Below are 21,843 nucleotides of genomic sequence, written 5' to 3'. Positions count from 1 at the left end.
ACACATGTGCAAATTGCTTTTATATCCTGTAACATGAATTTTTGTTTTCATTGTAATTTGTATAAAGATTATTTCAATATATTTCTGCTTTCAAAGTTGTGATTTGTGCATTTTTGTCTCGGTTAAGTAGGGTTATGGCCCCCGTTGCACAAAACTTACCATTTATGGTAACTTTGCCAACAATGGTAACTACCATGGAAACCTTGATTCTGATTGGCTGTTGAGCCCTGTTACCATGGTAGTTGCCATTGATGGCAAAGTTACCATCAATGGTAAGTTTTATGCAACGGGGCCCTGAAGTGAGTAGAAAAATCAAATGACTTTTCAGGTCATCAACATTTTTATCATAATTTTAAAAGTGTTTATTCAAATTCCATTTTTGGGACCACCCTGCCTAACGTCCCAACTTTAATTTTTTCATCATATTGAATTGCATAGTCATACAAAAGAAAGAACACTGTACAGCAATGAAATTCATTTTAGGACATTTTAATAGCCGATATCTTCTGTTTGATATTAATGATTATGGAAAGAAGGCTGATGATACATTAGAATACATGTATAATAGGATAAAGCTTTAACTTAATTCAAGAAAATACTTATATCAGCATTATTTAAATAGCAAAAACCAGTTAACCTGGTGCAATATATATATATTTTTCACTTTTAAAAGAGAAAATAGTACTTATTTATATACAAATTCTTACTGACTTACAAATGAGCTGTTACAGCAAATACAAAAAAGTAATCTTATACTGGACAAGACAATTCACATGAATACAAAAACAGATCAAAAGGCATTCCTTATTATTTGCCCCAAAATACATTCTTTCATAAACATACCCTTGGGGAAGAAGGCCAAATTGTTAAATAAAGACCCTGTTAAACCCACTTTTGGTATAATGTTCCTTTTAACAATAAATTAAACATTAACAATAATCATGTACTACCGACTAACACTCGTCAATAACATATCACTGACTATTATCTTCTAAAACCCCACTAATGCCTATTACAATTGCCCCAGAAACCTTTTCATGGGAAGTCGCTTCACAATTCTCTAAGTTCATTACAACAAAAAGTTATCTTGGAATAAACCATGTACAACTTTGGTCAAAATTTGGAGAGGAAAAAAAATACTTGATGACATGCACTAATCCACACAAATTTTTAAAGAACAGAATTCTCCGTCAGAATGAATGGAAACAAAAATATGATGATTCTATGAATTTCTACACCAAATGGCATGCAGTAATTACTATTGGCCTTAATCATGGATATCTATTATATGGAAACACTACATGAAGAATGGAATAATAATAAACTGGGATGTATTTGTGTGAGAATGCCTAAGGTACATAAGAACAGTCACAACACAAAATACCAGTTACTGTTAACAAAACCCCGATACTGACAAAGAAATACCTTAAAACCCAAATGAATTTATAGCTGGTACAGACTGGTAGCTCGTCGTAGCTTCGCAGTATGTCTGTACTTTCAGCCACCACATATATATATAAGTTAAGTAATAGTGCATTGGAAATCTAATATGAATGGAGATCTAATATGAATGGAGAATAATGTATCGTTGAACAGAAGGAACAATTTGACATCTGTTCAATTTCATATTACATTTTGAATACATCCCTGCTGCTGTCCTGTGAAAGAACCGAGAGCTCAAGAATACAGATTTCAAATTTCAATTTATTAATATTTTGATGAAAATTTAACAAGTTCAGATCAAATGCTGTGCGACTTATTTTCTTCTGTACAAAAATGAATACAGAATTATTTTAGGACTGAAAAATTGCAATAAGTATTTTTTACCAAGACATGATTAAAGATTTCAGCTACCATACATTTTGTAAGAGATGCTTCCATGAAACATTAATCACTTTCTACTTTTCTCTTACATTTGTGAAACGGTTTATCAATGCCGACAATAGTTCTTTTTCTTCTGAAAGGATTAACAAAATTTTCTAGAAAATGCAGTACAAAATATTTCATATGATTTACATGTATACACCTCTTTAAAACACAGCAAAATCAAAATGAATACATTCATCTACAGCAGTCGAGTTTGCATGAAATTTACATTTAACTTTGGAAAAATGCAAACTATCATTGTAGTCCAGTTTCAGCTTGTATTTTCACAGAGCATAATTTCCTCAAAGGGAAAGAACAAATACATTGAACATTTCTAATTGCAATGTCATGATTTGGTCAGAGCATTTCTTGTTCCAAATATACAAACTATTTTCTTGTTGCAAAGAGAAGGCATCTAATGGGTGAATATGAAGGGTAGGCTTCCATACTTCTGTATTTCTGAATAAGTAGACATGCACATTAGTTCAAATACATAAAATAGTAATTTTTCAAACTCTTAGCTCCAACTTACAAATATTGCAAGTTAGGAAATACAAAACAACTTAATACATTTGCAATGTATGGCACTTCTTTCTATACAGCAACACTAAATTTAAATAGTGTTCTGTCCAAAAGCCAACAGAGATATGACACAGATATATCAAAGTAGCTAATGACTTTAGTGTATATATGCAGGTATATGAAAGACAGATATAATTTTTGTGTGTGTCAAGATTCAGGTATCTTTCTGGTATCGATGCATTGATCACAAACTATATGGGTCTTTAAGAAGATTTTTATGACTGAAAGACCAAAGTATCTTGCTACTTTAGCAGCCTTAAATCCATCCCTCTTCACACTTGTGCATTTCTCTCTTGACACATTATCAGCCTTTCACGACGTCTCTGTAATAAGTTTATCTGCAGATGAAGGCAGCTTTGGATCTCTACGTATGAGACTAGTCCAGCTAGTTTGAGATCCATCTGCCTCATGCACGTGATGAGAATTTAAGTAGTGACCATACCACACACGAAGAAAAAATAAGAAATACAGTTCGGAATCCAGAGTCTCTTGCTTATTTCAGCATTTCTCTTATTTTTAGACTTGCCTTGAATCCTATTTGCAAGTGTTGCTTTACGTCGGCCTCCAGAAAGTTTGCTCTTCAGCATAGATAATAAACAAAGGTCCACACGTCCATGAAATAATTTTACACTAAAACCATTTCTCAGATAGCCATTCATTTCGTTTCAGTTTTCAAAACTTTTCCAAGCATTAAAGCTTGATGCGCCCTCTCCTTGTATGAACCAAACACATTAACTGCTGTTCCTATATTTTTAAGTACAGTTCTTTATGTTCCAAAGGCTCCAAGGGTTCAACATCTCTCACAGTCGTCAAGGTGTGTTCTTCTGAAACCCATAACAGTCACATAGGATTGCAGCATAAAAGTCAGATCAGCGTGACCCTAGAGGGGTCATCATCAGCAGTACGAACTCGTTGCATTGGAGTTCAGCTGCTCCGGACCACCGATCCCATTGGATGATGACGACGTCGCAGCCTCCTCCTTGAAACCATGGGAAACATTCCCGTTGGTGTCCCTGCTGCTTCCGCTGTCCGAGCTCAAGCTCATTTGCTTGAGGCTCTCACCAAGCGCTTCCAGCTGCTCCTCGCCGAGCTTGACCTTGTCTTCGAGCTCTTGCCCCATGATGAGATGCCTGGGAAGCATCTGGATGTAGTAGGTGAAGTTGTCGTGCTGGTCATTGGAGATTTTGTTGAGGAGCATGGAGCTAATGGTGGAGTGACGGCCGGTGATGCTCTCCTTCAGCATCTTGGCATCCTGGTATTTAGAGTTGACGGTCACCTTCAGCTTCTCAAGGTTCACCTAGAAAACAAAAAGAAGATGAAAAGTTCACCAAATGAAGTCTATGCTTTTTGAAACACTAGACTGTAAAAATTTGAATATAGCCTCACAAGTCGATGTGAGGAGTATTTTGATTGAAATGTGGAAAATGCATACCGGTAACCAAATTTAAAACAATTTAAAGCAAATAACGTGTGACAACTTGTTCTTTATGCTGAAAATTTACAAGAAAAACAGAGTATATTTGAGGATGGATCTTATAGCTGGTCAATCTCCTGCAGAGTTCCAAACAGCACCTGACTTAACATTCTTAAAAGATTTGATTTTGATTTTGATTTTTAAAGGGTTGGTTAAACATCAGTTAGTCTGGTATCTTACCTTTTCCTCTTCCTCGCTATTCTCTATGCTACCCAGCACACTCTCCACCTTATTGAGCCTACGGGACAGAGAGAGGAGTAGCTTAGTGACCCTCTCGATGTCTGCGATGTACATGTTGCACTTGTTGTATTCACTGGCCTTGCAGGTTGCCTTCACGCTATCCATCACTTGCCTATTGAGAAAAGAAAAGAATATGAAAGATGTTAATTGCATAAAAAAAAAGAGCAGAATACAAGCCCTTACTCTTGGCATCCTCACCCGAACTTTAAATGGCACCTTTCAAACAATTCTTGTGAACTTTTAAAGAAAACTGCTTCATTCCATTTTATAAGGAGAATACAGCCAAAAGAATTTTATCAGATATGACCACTAAAATAAACACCCCCTCACCCCCCCCCCCCAAAAAAAAAGTTAATGGTACATAACAATTGTAACAGCCAATAAGAAGAGAAGAGTAAGGACAACTTCCATCTGACTTTAATTTCTACAATAGACCTACAAAGATCTAATAGACTTCTATTTGATTTAGAGGGACGGACGCACTTACCTGCCCATATCTTCAAGATTTGACATCTCCTCTGCTACCTCCTTCTGAAGATCCTTGATGTCTTCCACCTTCTTACCGATGCGATCCACAAGCTCCTCCTGTTAACGCGATGAAAGAGATAAACATTGTTACAGATTCAATACATAATCACAATGCAAACCAAACAACATGTCAGCAAAGTGTAGTGAATATATATTCATTAAAAGTTACTTGATGGTTTGAAGTAATTGTTAAAGGTAAAGACCAGTATTGGAAACGCCCCAATTTCAAAAAATGAAATGGAAGCTCTCATTACCAATCATGTGAAAGAATATGTTTTGACTAATACATGATGATAAAAAATTTGCCGGGAAACCGCCTACTAATTGATATATTTGGTAAATTTGTTTCTCTCATGGTCTGTGAGAGATATAGGGTAGTCCCATATACATCTTTCTGTGTATAGTGCTTGTAACTTTACGAAGAATGGGCCAAATTTCTTATCATTTTGATGATTCCAGAACCTTGCAGATGCTAGATGCGAGATGATCAACCTTTTCTGATCGATTCCACAACGTTTCTTTCACAATGCAATCGCATGACCATAACTGGTCTTTACCTTTAATAAATACAAGAATGATATCCATTAAAAAAATATTGCTGATTTATAAATAGAATTTTAATACATGCAACATAAAATGCAGTCATATTCTAATCAAATGTGAGGCTTCATGTCCTTGGGTTAACAGGTGGTTATCTCATCAAATCAAATAAGAAAAAGGGGACCATGGGGTACCAACGGTCACCAATTAGGCATTGTTTGCTATATAGAGGGCGCAAGTAGCTTTAAGTAGTGAAGTGGGGCTTTAAAAGAAACTTGATTCTAAGAAGTGGCATCCATCTTTACCTGTGTTTTCCTGAGCTCTGTGTTGTTATTGCCCAGATCATCGCTCTTGTTCATGGTCTGAGCTCTCTGGAGGATGATGGCCTTGGCCGGTGAGATCCGGAGATACCTGGAGCTTGACAGGACCAGGTTCACACACTCGCTAGGACTACTCTGCTCCATCACCATCTCACTCTCACTCCTGATCAGGGCAACAAAGAGAACGGATGGTTAGAATAAAAGTGGCAGAGATATAACATTAGATATAACATCTCTATGTGCTTCCAAAGGACTGGATAAAACAGGGCTTCTTTATTTGAAAACATGTATAAAAAACAAGATTTTGTGATGCTATCTTCAAGTAGGTTCTATAATATTTTTCATAAAATATAACTCTCACAAATCATGATGCATATAAAGGCTTTTTAAAAACCAAAAGAAATTAAACTCCTCTTGGGTCAAATGTTTTGGAAACAGATGAAAATTTGTGAGAATTAAAGGCAGGTACTTAAAATTGTTCCATTTTGATTATCAACTGAAACTTTCATAAGAACCTCAACAAAATTTGTAATCATAAACAATTATCAATAAACTTTATATTCTGAAACTCACTTTGTGGGTGTGGTTACATCCATGGTCATCGTGTCTGACCGACTCGTCTTGGACCTGGGTAGAGGAAAGAGGTCAGATAGGACCGTGTCGCTTGGCGTCAGGGCCTGCAGGACCCACTTCAGCACTGGATTGGAGACCTCTCGAAGCTCCTTGTCTGTCTTCTCCTGCTCTCTGGTGAAGATGTTGCTGCCACTGTCGCAGATGTTGCTGCCACCGTCGCAGGCGTCAAAGGCCTCTTCCTCCGCAACGTCCAGAGGCTCTGGTTCTGCTTGGCTGCAACGGGTGGGCGAGTCCAAGAGCGTCGCAGGACGGATGAGGACTGGGGAGTCCTTGCGGTCAGTGAAGGCGATGTTCTCTTGGACGCTTTGCAGTCGGGGGACCTGCTGCGGGGATGTGGCAGGCTCGACGTCGTGATTGTCCGGTGATGATCGCCCTGAGATGATCGAGTTGGGTGATATCGAGGGTGTCGTCTCTTCTCCTTTGGCTGAGGGTACTTGGTCGACCTGGACATGAATTAGTGAAGGAGCTCTGTGGAAGATGAAAGAGAAAAATCAATTAAACTCCAAAGTCTAGTATTCTACTTAAACCATTTACTGTCTCGTTTTTCAACATCAAGTGAACAATATTTCACAATACAGAACATATGGAAATGGACACAGAGATAAAAAGAAAATAAACTTGAAATGCTACATGTACGCAATTCATACTTTGTGAACGCAGTTTGCAAAGCTGAAGTAGGCATCCTGTTTATGCTCTCCTGATGATAATATAATTCTGAATGGCAAGAACATTGATTTTCCCTTCCCTTTATATACACGATGCAGCGATGAACATGATACATGTCTCGCAATGACTGTAGATAAACTGATGCCATCTGCTAATTATATCAGCATAGGAAGTATGACATGGCTCGTTAAGATTGCGAAACACTATAGCGCTACACAATAACACATAGGCCTCGTTGGATCATTAAAAGATACTTGATTAAGTTTGAAGCATCTCCGGAAGCTACGGATGAAGATCGGTTTACAGAGAGGGGCAGTAACCCGAGATGAAGACCGGTGAATGATCTCATCTCTGCCTTCTTAATCACACTAGACACATTGGCACAGACAGGGAGGATGTGGCATGAGTGGTATGTGATTCAGTTGAGAAAACTCTTAGCTATCTGGAGCTTGCTTGCTATCACTTACAGGTAAACACTCATTCTATTGATATAGACTACAGTGATAGTGAAGAGGATGTGAGAGTGATGACTAAGCTTAATTAGTAAGAGATGAAGAGAGATGGAACTTGGAAGAGGGGGAAGGTAGGGGATGCAGACGAAGAGAAAAAGGGGATCATTTGTCCCTCACAAATTACATCAATGATCAATGTAGGTACCGGTATGTACAAAATAAACACTTTGGAAATGTAACATGACTACTTGACTTATATTTCCTTTTCTTGCAATAACGACAATATAAAAAATACGAAGCTTTAATTAAAAATAATGAGTTGGAAGCCTCAGGTATATCCCTCATGGAATTATTTTCAAGATGCATCATCCAATTGACACCTAAAAAAAAGTATCAATTTCCAGTTGCACAGAAATATTGGACTAATAATGACACCAAGAAACTTGCTAAACTAGGACACCAATTCTGAGACCTTTGAACATTTCCACGTTAGGAATGTTGTCATCCTTCTCACAGAAACTCCTTACATGGGGGGGGGGGGGGGGGGGTCAGGATGTTTACTGTGAATATTACACAAAGTTAACTCTCTTTGGCTTTCTTTGGAGACTTTCACAAAATTTCTTTGAAGATGGAGGAATCTTTCAGGTTTTTGAAGACCTCTCCTTGAACCCATTTCTTCTTGCTAACCAGAACTCTGATGACAATCAGATCTGTCACCGTGGTGATGGCCTGATGATGGAATGTTCTAGTTGGCTTTAATGGATGAGGGGCAAAACAGGTCCATTCCATTACTGATGACCTAATTGATCTGAAGCAGGTCCATAGATCGAATCTAGGGGTTCTGGGTACATTCTCCCCCCTAAACAAAGCAAAGAATAAGTGTAATGTACTGGACACCTTTGACCCAAATGCCCAGATAAAAAAGAGAAGAAATATGCCTGTTTAGCCCATCACAACCCCCTTCATCGTAGTCCCATATATTCAACTCGAGAGCTTCTTGCTCTGTAACTGCTTGATCTAACAGAGATGGAATGTGGCCAAAGGGGGGCGTTAAGAGATTGGTGTTGCGAGCAGCAGGAAATATACCAGGGAGAAGTGACACCAGGCATGTCGGCCTCGGGTCACGATCCCTTTGAACTAGACCGTGAGGGGTAGTGGCCATTTCCCTAATGGTGAAAGACGAGTTGAAAGAATTCTTGCTTTATTTTCTCTTTGCCTCTTTCGAGGATGTGGCAGCAAGTTGCTTAGAATTGTTAATCAGCTCACACTATTTATGGAAATGCTGATTAGTGTTTTTACCTTCAAGAAACACCACTTTCTCAGAAGAGGTTAGTGTTTTCACCTCTTTTACACCTTAACATCAACATTCTATAAGTCACAAAACTGAAAATAAAAGAGGCCTCCAAAATTTAGAGGGTAAGCTACTGTAATTGCTGGAAGTACTAGTTAGTTCAAATTTTGAAAATTTAGACTCTTCAACAGCACAATGATCATGACTTTATTCTAACAATAAAAGTACAGACCCTTACTGTTCCTTACAATAAATTCACCCTCAGTAATATAATAAACCAGCCCACACACATGACCAGATGTGGTCTTTCTAGCACCCTAAATCCTTCAGTATTTCCCCTACAAATTACCCCAGACCATCAAACACAGATGCCCCTTGTGAAAATAGTTCCTCTAGTGACCCCTTCCGAATCATCCCCAAGGAGTGCCATAAATCTCCTGATGAATAACTTCTTCAGTCATCCATCTCACCCAGCACTGGTACTTCCTAAACTGGAGTGATCCCACAGAGCTACCAGGTTCCTTGTTCCATCCCGCTACAAAAACATCCCCTCCACCTAAATAAGCCCAAAGTGACCTCCCTTCTCTACACTTTCAAGATTTTTCCTTGGGGGGGGGGGGGGGGGGGGGGGTTATGACAATGAAACTGCCAAATAAATGTTCAGCTGTTCAAACAGGAAGAGAACTTGTTTCATATCACATTTACTGCCCTAAAAATGATGTGGGCGGATATGTGATTCTTGTTATCGCCATGGGAGTGAAAGAGTGGTGCTGCCCACTCTGCATATCGCACTATAGCATCTTTTTTTTTTTTACTTTCTATAATCCGCTAGGGCACTATGAACAATATCAAACCAAATACTGTTGTTTGAGAATGTCAAATTGTATGCCTTGTTGTAAACTAGCATAATGTCATACATAGTCTGGGAGTGTCCTGAAAGTTGAAACAGTCATCCACCTGTTTGTTCAATAGGCTGAATGCAAGTAGCACATGATAGCTGTTGCTTTGTTAGGCAAACTTCAGTAGAGGGATCACTATTCACTAGACACCATTGTACTAGGGCCCTGACTTGAATTTGAATAAATTCCTGGACTGATCAGGTGAATTTGAATACATCCCTGAACTGTTCTATTGAATTAGAGATAAGGTGTATTGTGTTTTAGGGTTCACAGGTTCAACTGAAGATTGATATTCGAATATGGGTATTCAGCTGATGAATGTTTATGCATGAATTCAACCAGACAAACCTCTGGGGTGGTGACTTGAGCTTGATTTACCAACTGTGCAAAATTGAACATATTTTCTGGTAGGTATATAACTGGGAGCATTGATGAGTGTTCAACTAGAGGCAGTGAGCGCAACAAGGCCAGTGTACAGTAACGCATGTAACCATCTTGTTTACAAGTGATGATGTCATCATCATTTGTATAACACAAGTGATGATGTCATCATCACATACATCACACACTACTCTACAACATAATACTTTTCCAACACACCCTAACCCTAAAGCTGTATGCTGGCCTCGTTTATTTTCATATTTATGTCAGCACTTTTCTGCTGGCATAAATCTGGTAATGCTATTTGGGCTGCGTTTTCGTCTCGAAAGCAATTTATGTTAATTAATGTCAACACACATTTATACCCATCACAGGTAGGGGAGAAATGTGCAGAGGAAAAATCCTACAGGGAATTTATTTAAAAAAAAATTAACACTATGGATATATTACCAATTCAGCCAATTGGACGAGCTGATTAACAACTTTGTCTGATTTTTGTGTATCATGAGTTGAGGGGACATGGGATATTAGTAGACACATCAATAAAACCTTTTTGCCTGAATACACACCTCAGAAAGGGTGAAGTTTGTGCTCAACAATTCTAAAAATAGTGTCTGATAAGAACAAAATATTGATAAACAAATGCTATAAATTATCTCTTGAATCCCATTTTTCTTTTCTTGATGGTTGTTACTTATGAGATTTTATTTTAGACACAAAGTTACATCTTAATAAAGTCTGAATACTAAGACTGCCAAGGGAGGATTCAGATACCACAGACTACCTTGTGACCTCAGGTGACCTTACCCTCAGGCTATGATGACCTCATCTTACAAACAGAAATGGGGAGACACCAATGCAGTATAGATAATAGATAATTTAGTACAAATCCATGTAACAGAGCTACATTACTGTTTCAGCTAGGTTACAAAGAGAAAATTCTATACATCATGCTATAATTCAACTCAACAGATGGAATGAAACATATGGCCCTCTTTTCTTGACAAGACCATATTTCATATTCTTGAGTCTGAAGCATTTCAGGCTCACTTCAAACATTTGTCTATAACAAATTTCTATGTGTGCTTTCCAAAATTGAATGCCATTTCATTTTTATCAATGTCTACATGGCTCCTTATTGTAAAGTTCGATCACCAAAAATGAACCCTTTTTGGAGGGGGGGGGGGGGGGGTTAAATTTATTTAAAGAGTAGCATGTAAATGAACTTGAATGCCCTTTATTTCCCTCCAGAAGGATTCAATTTCACACTTGATTTACTTTTCCCAATTTAGCACTCTCTTACAACAGTAAATTGAGCCCGAAGTTGTTAACAATAGGGCAACTTGGCACAAAACCTCAATAACCAACATAAACTGGGGAAGAAAAAAAAAAGGTGCTATAAATTTAAGTGGAGAGAATCAAAATGCCAAGTTCACAATTTCTGACCTTTTCAAAGTGCAGAGGCTCAATCAAGGATTTGGAGTGCTAGTCCAAGAAATAAGAGCCGTAATCTGTAAAACGACACTAATCACTTGTCGAGACCTATGGGCACACCAAGAATGGGAGAAGCTAAATCATTGAGGGTTTTTATACAAAAGCAGCTCGACTGAACCATTCAAGTAAATGAGACATGGTTGGAAGAAAAACCTCTACAGAAACCTTCAGAATCGAGTCTCAATGTTGCTTTGACCGCAATGGCAGGTACATCATTGGTTTCATAATGATTTGATCATTCACTACGGATAGTTTGTATTGTAATTTTGAGCTATTGTGAAAGGAAATGTTCTTGACTGGATTTTTGTAGTTTAACAAAATAAGGTCATTCCCTCCCTGAATGAACCCTTGCAAGATCTGAATGAATAGGGTATCAATGAAATGTTCATAGTAAACAGAATCCAGCCAAAGTTCCATATATTAAAAGAGAAGGTTGAGACCCAGTAAAGGTGAAAATTTGTGAGCATTCTCATTCTTATTTCACATGATTACTCTTGAAGAGCTCTCACACTCCTCATAATGAAATAAATGAATGGAAATAGCTGTGTGAACTCCCATATACCCATATCTGTGTGCAGAGCACTGCATATGAATCTCAGCAACAGTAAATCAAGTATCATTTTGACGATTCCAAAACCTCACAGTTATCAACATAATCAACCTTTGTCAGTAACTTCTCGACAATTCCTTGCACAAGTCAACTTCATCTTTCAAAAATGGCCTCCCACAATAATAACTATTCCCCAAAATATTTTTATTGAGTGATTGAGGAATTTCAAATAATTTCAATTAAACAATAACCATATTTCACACTAACATAAATAAATCCCTTTCGATTGGTTTGGTTAACGTACTTACCAAAATCTGTCAAAATCACAGACGAGCAATAATATCTAGGCCTGGAGCTTATAACACCTGTAATAACTGACCAAACCACACCACTTTATAAGCTGCTGTCTATCTCTCTCTTCAAACATGTGATCCTCATTAGGGTTAGATCTCGACTAAGGTGCCCGAGATGAAAAGGAACTGGGACAATGCAAATCGCTTGACCATCACTGGCCGCTGCTATCGGTCAGTTATCAATGTGTGCTCATCCTATAATCACACATTAGTTACATCACTGGCTGGAAATGTTGGGGCCAAAAGGGGAAAAATGAGTTGAGACCCAGCGTAAAGAAAGATTGCAGCCACTAACCAGACTTTAAAAAAAGTATCTTATTCCAAGACTTGGTAACAAAAATTGATCTAAAAGTAAATAGCAGATTGGAATGCTTAGAATTCAAACTATTCTACGATAGAGCCGAGTTGTGATAACTGGAAAAAAATGTATAAGAGGGAAATACATGATACATGAAGGAAAGAAAAAAAAAAAGCTATTTATGGCTAAAAGGGACATGGAGTGGGGCATTTTAAACATCAAAACACGGAGAAAGGGAGCAATGGGGGGGGGGGGGGGGGGGGTTGGAGCAAGAGAAAATTGCCAAGAAAAAAAAACTAAATATAAAGAAGTACAATGACGACATATAAATGCAACTGCACAAGCTTTATAATCCTACATTTTAGAAACAGCCTTCACTTGATTTATTCAAATCATAAGCTGCTTTTAATAATTCTCAGCTAAAATCCTCTCCATAATGGGGACTATCAAACAAAAACAACAAAGGTTTTTTTTTGTAAAAAAGTTACCCAAAGTTAGGTGTACAATAAGACTCACAATTTTGTTGGGAGGAATGCCTAAGTTGTAAATGGTATGTTTGTAGCTAGTCAATAAATAGGGTATTAACTGTCCATTTTCTATCCTTTTCAAATACAGTGGACTCACCTTTTGGAGTGGGGGAAATTTAGAGACTTCAACCTGGGAAAGGGGTAAGAAATTCCATTCTAATTGCACAGCAAATTTACTTGGTCTAATTCAGCAGATTAAGACCTGGTGCAACAAGCAATTTTCAGTCAGTTTCAAAGAATGGAAAACGCAGTAATCTATCCCATACAGAAGTAGTTTATTCTAACTGTATACGGAAGTAGTTTATTGCTATGATTCGATGAATATAGTTAAGAGAAAAAGAACATTCTCCCCATACCTCCCTATTGTTACCTTTCCAGATAACTGCTACAGAAGCTAGTATTTAGAAATAGCTACCAAATAAAAATCTTCCTAAAATTTGGGGTGCTTTCCCCGTTACGTGGCAATATTTGGTGGTGAGGAGAGGGGGGGGGGGGGGGGGGGGGGGGGGGGGAGGGGCAACTACCAAATTTGTAACAGCTTTATGCTATTAAAGAGAGCATCACAATACTATATGATCCAAACTCTACTAGAAAATTGGTAACAGATCTTTCTTTTGATGTGATTTGATAATAAAATCAATGATACCCAACAATGCACAATCTAAATAATCACATAAAAAATACACTGCCACCACTTTTTCATGATAATTGGCCTTCCAATGCCAATCATAAACAGAGCAAGAATAAAGAATGATCAATTCTTTTGGCATAGGTATGTAGGCCACCAGCATGTAAGAAAGTTCTGTCCTGTCGTAAATTTCAGCGATGGCCTTTTTTTCCCTCTTGACTTTACACCCCTCTGCCATTACGGAGTTGGGAAGTTCGCGTATTCGAAGGTTATTCAACTTGGCAACTGGAGTTTATTGCCCATTCCTAGGCACACCCACTTGAGATTCAGTGTTCCATGGTTAGAGCAGGGACTTGATAGAGTGGAAAGACAGAACTCTAAGGGGGGAGTTCATGGGAAGGGGTACAGAGCTAGAACTAAAATTTTGGGACCCATGTGTACAGGTTGATTGTTAATATATTAAGCCTTGATTTCGACAAAGGAAATATCTCCACAATATGCAGGCTCAACACCAATACTTTATACACTCCATGTTAAAATGTCAACAAAACAAAGGCCTCATGATGGACACCCCTAATAATTTACTCCAGTCATCTCAGGTTAAGACTGAGTATGGAACAATCTTCATTTTGTTAAGGCTAAAAGTTAGCTCTATGCCCCTCCCCGAAGACAGCCTATTGGCTCTACTCCTTGTATATACTTCATTTTCACATGAATGCTCTTTTTTTAAAATGTTGCAACATAATTATTTTAAGCTTGGATCAGTACCTTGATAGATTTGAAACCACTCCTTGGAAGTCAAAAGAGAGATCATTATTTGTAAGAGGAAGAAGTCTGTAAGTGCCATCCTTAGAGGTAGTAATGAGTGAAAACTACACCATCCCAAGGTTCCTTTAAACATACCACCCTCATTAAAGAGGATTTTTAGGGGAGGGATTAGTTCTGGCTTGTAGTTTGCTACAAAACCCATGGTGATCTGCTCAGTATTTAAAGTGGGGAACCAACAACTTAAAATTAAGCCACTCTTTTGGGTACAGATTTGAAAATGATCTTAGGCCTGTCATAGGGCTTCTCATGCAACTTTCACTCAAGAATCTCTTCTTAACCCCTTGCCTACTGGAACCAGGAGATCCCTGTATTAAGTCTATGGGGATTAAGGAATTCAGTAACCATCTGGTTAAGAATTTGTTAATCTTTTGTAAATCATGTAGAGCTTGTCAAAGGGTTTTGCATGCAACTTTCCCTCAGACTTTGTTGACTTCCATCTTTCTTTTTCGGCATTCTTCAAACAAAGTAGACCTTAAAAATTGCTATTCATTCTTGCGTTCCCATTCCAGGACATTGCAAAATTGCAGGGGACATTTACTGAACAACAAAATGAACCAATCAAGTTGTTTACAAACCCTTTTACGAGTGTCTGGAGATATCAGAAAATGGCAGCAATAAAACATTTAAAATTCTTTACAGAAGGATAATCCACACACCAATTTAGTAGACGGAATGGCATAAGAATGACCAACCTGCCTCAGAAACAAGCCCACAATGAGTTAAATGAAGCATGGTTTCTGTTTTCAGTTCAAAAGAATTCACCATGCTGTCAATCTGGGTTTGTTATAAAACACAATGTTTCAAAACCATTTAAACTTTTCACTGAAAGTTGTTTATTTCAACCGACTACATGTATACAAGGCATCAGAACGAAAGAGGCACATTGGTGGAAATTCCTGAAAATCTCTCAAGCATGGCTGCAGAACACCCAACACAAGTGGCTAAGATCCAATTTTATGCCGAAATTATTGACAATACATGAAAGGGCTGTATGCATAATAGCAAACAAGTGCTTTTGACATGTTGTGGAGCTAAATCATAATTTCTAGCTCCATTACAAATGTTAGTATGTCAGGGAGAAGGAAAACAATGTCAAGAAGAATGTGATATGGGGTGTTTTCGAGATTCAGGGTATATTCCTAAAAGTGGTCTATTTCTTTAAAATCATATCACTGACTAACTACTTGGACAGACCAATTTCAACAATACTGATATATAAAAAAAAAATCCCCTATTAAAAGAAAGACACAACTGGACTGACAAGGGTTTGTGCCTTCACTACCCAAAAGGACAGGAAGATCACCTTTAATCTGGAACCACATCCATGAGTCATCACACCACAAAGACCCTTTACATCCTCCCATGTCTCCCCAAGAAACATTCCAATAGCTTGCACAAGACAAGGAGCTTTGGTAAAGGGAAACTCCTCCATCAAAAGACCAATAAACAAAAAGCTTGGGGTATTCCCACCCAACCACAGGATAAGGAACACTATTATTTATCAATCCACTTCCCTCAAATGTTAACTATGATAAGCAATGCCTAGATGGAATGATAACTTTATGGAATTCATAACTGGAGTTGTCTAAAGAAAGGGGCCACTGGGCCAAGGTGATTTCCGAGACTCCTCCCTAAACAATGGACTCAAAGTATATTTTACAAAGAAGAGCATGTTTGTCTGTCATTGTGTTTTGTTTGTTAAAGCGCTTAGAGACTTTGGTGGAAAGCGCTTTATAGGCACCATTCTATTATTATTATTATTATATTTTGGGAAATGATGGTCTTGGCAAGCATTAATATGATCAAATATGACCCCCAAAATTGTTTAGATTTTTCTGTAGCACTTATTTTCTGTTAGGTTACTATTTTCTAAAAGGTTAGTGCACTTTGCAGGTATCACATATGCAATTCTATAGGCTAGGCTTACAAATTCAGAGAAAAAGTCCAACATTTTTTTGAAAGAACCCTGACTATTCATCTCAACCTGTAAGGTTTCTTTTACAGAAGTTGATGCAAGGCTAGTATATAGGAACATAACAAATATGCTAATTATTATGTATTTGGATAGATTATCGTGGGTGTTACTAAGAAATGAAGCATTTATTTTCGAGATGTGGCTTGGATAAAGATCAAAGAAATGATTGTTAAATGTTAACATGTACGAAGCCTTGATCATGGGTGCTTATCTCTGAATCACCAATGCACGTTACATACAATGGAATAAAATGGATACCATTATTGAAGCTATAGTATCATGAATGACTAAAAAATCGGCATTTCATATTCACTATGACAAGCACATAGGCCTCTGGTAACATCCTAGCTTCCCCCAATCTTCCACTTTGGGAAGGAAAAGCTGTCTTCAAATGCAATATGCATAATGGACCATTTTCATTTAATATTCACACCTATGGCTCAGATTAGTACAAAAAGGCCCCTGATTCCTTTGTTTCACACTTTCACTGATGTCAAACTGCAGAAAATTCAGGCAATAGGTATTCAAGCCCCTAGCGGAAGCAAAATTGGCCGGCTATCAAATTCAGGCAGCTGAGTCCATTAACAGGGAACTGCTAATGAGAGACAAGCATGAACCTGATAGGCAAATCATACGTGATTTGATGGGTTTGCTTAGGGGGTGCTTAGGAGCATCCATTGTTCCAACATCTTACACAATAGCGTGGGACTACTGATGAGTCATAAGTGCAAGACCACAATCTGTCTGTCAAACACGCATTTGCTTAGGACCATCTCCAAACATAAAGAGCCTGAAAAATATTGACTAACCCTGACCGTGGACAGAGTCTTTGATTCAAGTTTACATTCCAAGATGGCCTTTGATCCACAAAGTACACAAAACTAATTCCCATTTGGCCATTTATTGGCCAAATTGAAAATCCCACACAAAAATGAGAAATACATAAAAACTTATGTCTCCTAATATGGATTTAGTGAGTTACTGAATTTGCATCTGCTTGGTAATGTGATCTGAAGATAAGAAACTGAGGTGGTAAGAATAAGTATAAATATTATCTAAATGATAACAAAAGTTTGACAAAACATGGTTGTTACTTCTTCAATCTCTTGAGCCTGAGGTCTAGGTTCACATAGATTTATATGCCATTATTTGAGAATGAAATAAAAAGAAATTGCAATGTTTCTAAAATGCATGCCATCTCTGGTGTGTAAAATGAATAAACTAAACATATTCATTGCACTTCCATTATTGTTTTGATTTATTGGAGAGAAGTACAAAGTATTGGCTACAAAGTAATGGCTAAATAGTTATGGGTACATGATGATGAATGGCATAGATTGATAGAAAAATCTTTAAAAGAAAATAAGAATAACATTTAACAAGAGGGGAAAGTTCAGGCTCAAACTTGTTTTAAAAAATGTTAGAACATGACATTACATGTATGGCAGTTTACAAACAGTTGCAGCTAACTTATTGCCCAACGCCCATCATACTAATAACTGATAATCAAATATAGTAGTACAATAATCAGTATACATGCACAATACCATTGAAAATGAATTGTACATTATTTCAATGAAAAGATGATGGTATCGGAAGTTCGGAACTATATACATGTAAACAAAGAAGGAAAGGGAAAATGAATGCTCATGCAAAATAGATAGTACCTTAATATGGCTGCCAAAGATGGAAACTTCTTGCAGATAAACAGCAAATGATTTCTGGTGCAAAGTAGGTGAAATTGATTATTACAGAACTCCTTCCTTTATAGAAACCACAAAAATCAGTGCAGCATATAGGTAGATGATCTGTCCCGAATGCATTCACTACTACAAGTGGGTGCTCTGCGAAGCTATGAATGGGCCCCCAAGTGGTGGTGGGAGATTCCATTATGTGGTGGAGGGGGATTAGGCTTTCTAACATAGAGGGACAGGGCTGAAGATGGGATCAGATTTGAAATACCGTTATTATGATTGACTCGGGCTGGTCTATGGGAATTGTTTCAGGTCTTGGAATGTTATCAATTTCATGGTAGGATTCGAGAGCTCCATTTCACAATGTTACCTCTTGAAATTGAAACTCTGTATGCCAGAAATGTGATATATTGTTTTTATCAACTTAATAAAATACATAGGATAAAAGAATGGCTCTTGGAAAGAGTCAGAACTGCGTATGAATATAAGAAAACTTCTTGGTCTAAAGCTATAAAATCTAAGAGAGGGGTATAGAGAGAACAAAAAATGGGATGAGGTTATTACAGAGAGAGAGAAAGAGAAAGAGAGGTGGAGAGAGGGGATCAGATACAAAAGGAGAAACAGAAATAAAGATATATATTGAGAGAAAGAGAGAGAGAGAGAGAGAGAGAGAGAGAGAGAGCACCTCTGAGAATGAAAGAAAGATGGGAGAAATAGAGAGAGATATATAGATACAGATGCAGGAAAAGGGACAGATAAACACATGTAGAAAGAAGGATAGCAACAAGAGAACAAGAATAAAAAGAGAGATAGATAGAAAGAGAAAAATATTCTAGAAAACAGAGGGGAAAGAAAGAAATAGAGAGAAGGTACTAGAAGAGCTTGTTGAACATGTAGAAGTCGATAGAAATTACCCACAAATAAACTCTAAGCACTCCCCTATGATTTCCACCCTAAATGAAGCATCCGTTTCATTTCCTGCCATTCAAGTATTTTTCCAATTACGTTTCATGATTTGCGGCCTGATCAAAACCCAGAGGCATTCCAGAAATGATATATTTCAACTACAACTCTGAATAAGTGGGGTATAACAACGACCCTCTTCATATCAGATTGGTACTATTGTAGCTTTACAGAATAAGCAGACAGACTACATAAAGGAGAAGGGGAACTTATGATTATAACCTGTCTAGCAATAAAACAAATATTTAGAAAAAACTTAATTGGTAAAAGGAGGTAACATTCAGAAAAGTATACAAGCCAAAGTACAAGTGGTAAGCGCTTTATAAGCATCGTTTTTATTATTATTAAGCCAGAGGGGAAAAGAGGAAGCATTTGTAAAAAAAAAAAAAATTATAATGGTGGAGCAAAGAACAAACTGGGCTCCATATCAAAATGAAAATGGCATATTTTGAGGCTGAGATTTTAGGAGACTTTGGAATGAATAGTATTGCTTAGGATATTGGATTATTTCATTTTCAAATAAAAAAAATCTGGTTCCTCTTTGTATGGAATACAGGGCAATAATTCTGGGCAATTTTCTGGATGAGCTGCATTCAGAGCACGACAATGAGATTCATTAGACAGCGGATCAAAGATCAATTTTTGGACTCAAGAAGTCTGTCTGTTCTTGATTGTTATTTTACAATTACATGTAAATGAGAGGCAAACAGGCAGAAAATTTGCTGTTTATTTCATCACAAGTTTTTCACAGAGGTAGAACCACATTGTTACGATATGGCGCTGGTAAAAACAAGTACTATACCTTGCAGCCCAGATTTGTAGCTTAATTATAAATAAAATTCCATTCAGATATATGCCAAATAAGTACCAACATCACAAATTTTTTACGCCTTTTGAATTCTGGACCCGTCGTCGTTTCATGACACCAGATTTCACAGTCTAAGCTTCCTTAATTTGACTTGTATTATTCATGACAGCCTAGTGTCCACAGGCCAGCGATAGAACCACACCAGCCTCGTTCTGATCTGATAATAGTAGCAAGTTAGCAACCTAACCTTGCATCCATCTTTCAATCAAACTGAACAGACACTCACTAATCCCACCAAAAATGTCAGATACTTATCTGCCATTATCCTGCACGATAACCCTCTTTTATTTCTTGGATAATGCGATAATATGATTATGAAACAACGAGGTGTTTTGGATTGGTAAGAGCTTGTTGACTGCATAGGTAAAAACAAGAGTGGTTTTTGTTCGAGGGTGTATACAAGGGGGGCGTTTCACAAAACTTGTCATCAGTGACAAATGACAGTTTTTGTTATAAGCTACTGAAATCCTTGCTTCTGATTGGTTATCAGCAGATCTGTCACTGATTTTTGTCATTTGTCATTGAAAAAAAGCTTTGTGAAACAGGTCCCAGGTTGTAAAAATGATCCCCAGACTAGAGCAGAAAAAGACAGTGGCTATGTTCACATGACATGGGGTTGTCATAGTTTTAAACTTTAAGTTTTTGAAACGTGGAGGTTATTATAAACAACCATCCACTTTAAAGTTTAAACCACAACAAGCAGGACTGAAACAAGCATTCAAAGTTTAAAACTACAACAAAGTACAAGCCGGTTAAGCAGTCATTTTAAGACCCTCTACTGCTTAAAAGTTATAGAGCTAACCTTAAAAGGACTTGGTAACATTATTCAGATGTGGCTTATAAATTAAGGTTTAGTAACCTCGAGTGCATCAGCATAGTCCCTACTATAACATAACTTTGTAGTTTCAACCACAACTTAAATCTAAGGTGAACCGACTGTCGTGTAAACCTCACTGATGCATCAACCACCGGCCTACTTCTTTGTACATCTTTGTCCTTGACAATGATAATTTCTCCTAACAGACACAAAACAATATGGTTCAAAAGCATACTTTCATACACTTTTCATCATAACTCTCTTTTTTTATATTCCAAAGTCCTCGCTATAGAAACTGGCAATGTTTGGGAGTGTCCCACTCAAAAAGTACAAATAGAAACTGAAGAGCTGTTCGAGGATTTTGAACCATACATGAACTATTTAAAAAGCAATTTCCTCTCCTCAGGAATAGCCTCGGAGGAGCCATATGCCATATGAAGTACATGAAGATGACAAGCAATAAAAGTTTCGGTTCCCCATAATGAATAACAACATAGAAATGAGTTTGTTTTAGTAATAAATCATAAAAGGTTTTATGACACTCCCATATTTCTATTTTCCCCTTCTGGGGGATGTGTAGAAACTAGGGCTAGGTTCATACCATTTTTGTGACCTATTATTATAGACCTATTGCATCATCAAAAGGAATTTACAAATTCCCTAAATCTTGCATCGGGACTAATTAACAAGGTAGCAGCACCGAATAAAACTCCCTGGAACTATTCGGCCAAAATGATAACTATAGCATCCTTTGTGGAATTACAAGCTGATAGCTGGAGAGGCAAGCGGATTTGGTTGTCTCAGCGCAAAAGATATCGCAATCATTCCTTTATTCAGAGAAGTCTATCATTTTTTATCTTAATCCATTTGACCCTTAGCAGGGAGCAGAAACTTGAAAGGTTTCAATTCCATTAAGAGCTATTCCTGTACTTTGTTGATATTGAAACTATGATAAAATAAGATATTGGGTGATTAT

At 37.5% G+C, this 21,843-nt stretch overlaps 1 protein-coding gene across 7 annotated transcripts in view; it reads right to left on the bottom strand.

Moving 5' to 3' along the window:
* Positions 1-1,690: 1,690 nt before the first annotated feature.
* Positions 1,691-21,843, bottom strand: part of LOC578304 (protein Shroom3) — a 56,742-nt gene continuing 36,589 nt past the window's right edge. For all 7 annotated transcript variants that reach the window (XM_003725092.3, XM_030980699.1, XM_778480.5 and 4 more), the window contains exons 6-10: positions 6,124-6,651; positions 5,536-5,713; positions 4,650-4,747; positions 4,103-4,274; positions 1,691-3,745 (exon numbers count right to left, since the gene is read on the bottom strand). In XM_003725092.3, the coding sequence (XP_003725140.2) occupies positions 3,344-3,745; positions 4,103-4,274; positions 4,650-4,747; positions 5,536-5,713; positions 6,124-6,651 (1,378 nt within the window). In that variant the 3' untranslated portion in view covers positions 1,691-3,343. The remainder of the gene's footprint in view (positions 3,746-4,102; positions 4,275-4,649; positions 4,748-5,535; positions 5,714-6,123; positions 6,652-21,843) is intronic.

Source organism: Strongylocentrotus purpuratus, unplaced genomic scaffold, assembly GCF_000002235.5.
Source record: "Strongylocentrotus purpuratus isolate Spur 01 unplaced genomic scaffold, Spur_5.0 spur5_scaffold_11, whole genome shotgun sequence".
Classification (NCBI taxonomy): domain Eukaryota; kingdom Metazoa; phylum Echinodermata; class Echinoidea; order Camarodonta; family Strongylocentrotidae; genus Strongylocentrotus; species Strongylocentrotus purpuratus.
This window is presented reverse-complemented; position numbering and strand designations above follow the sequence as displayed.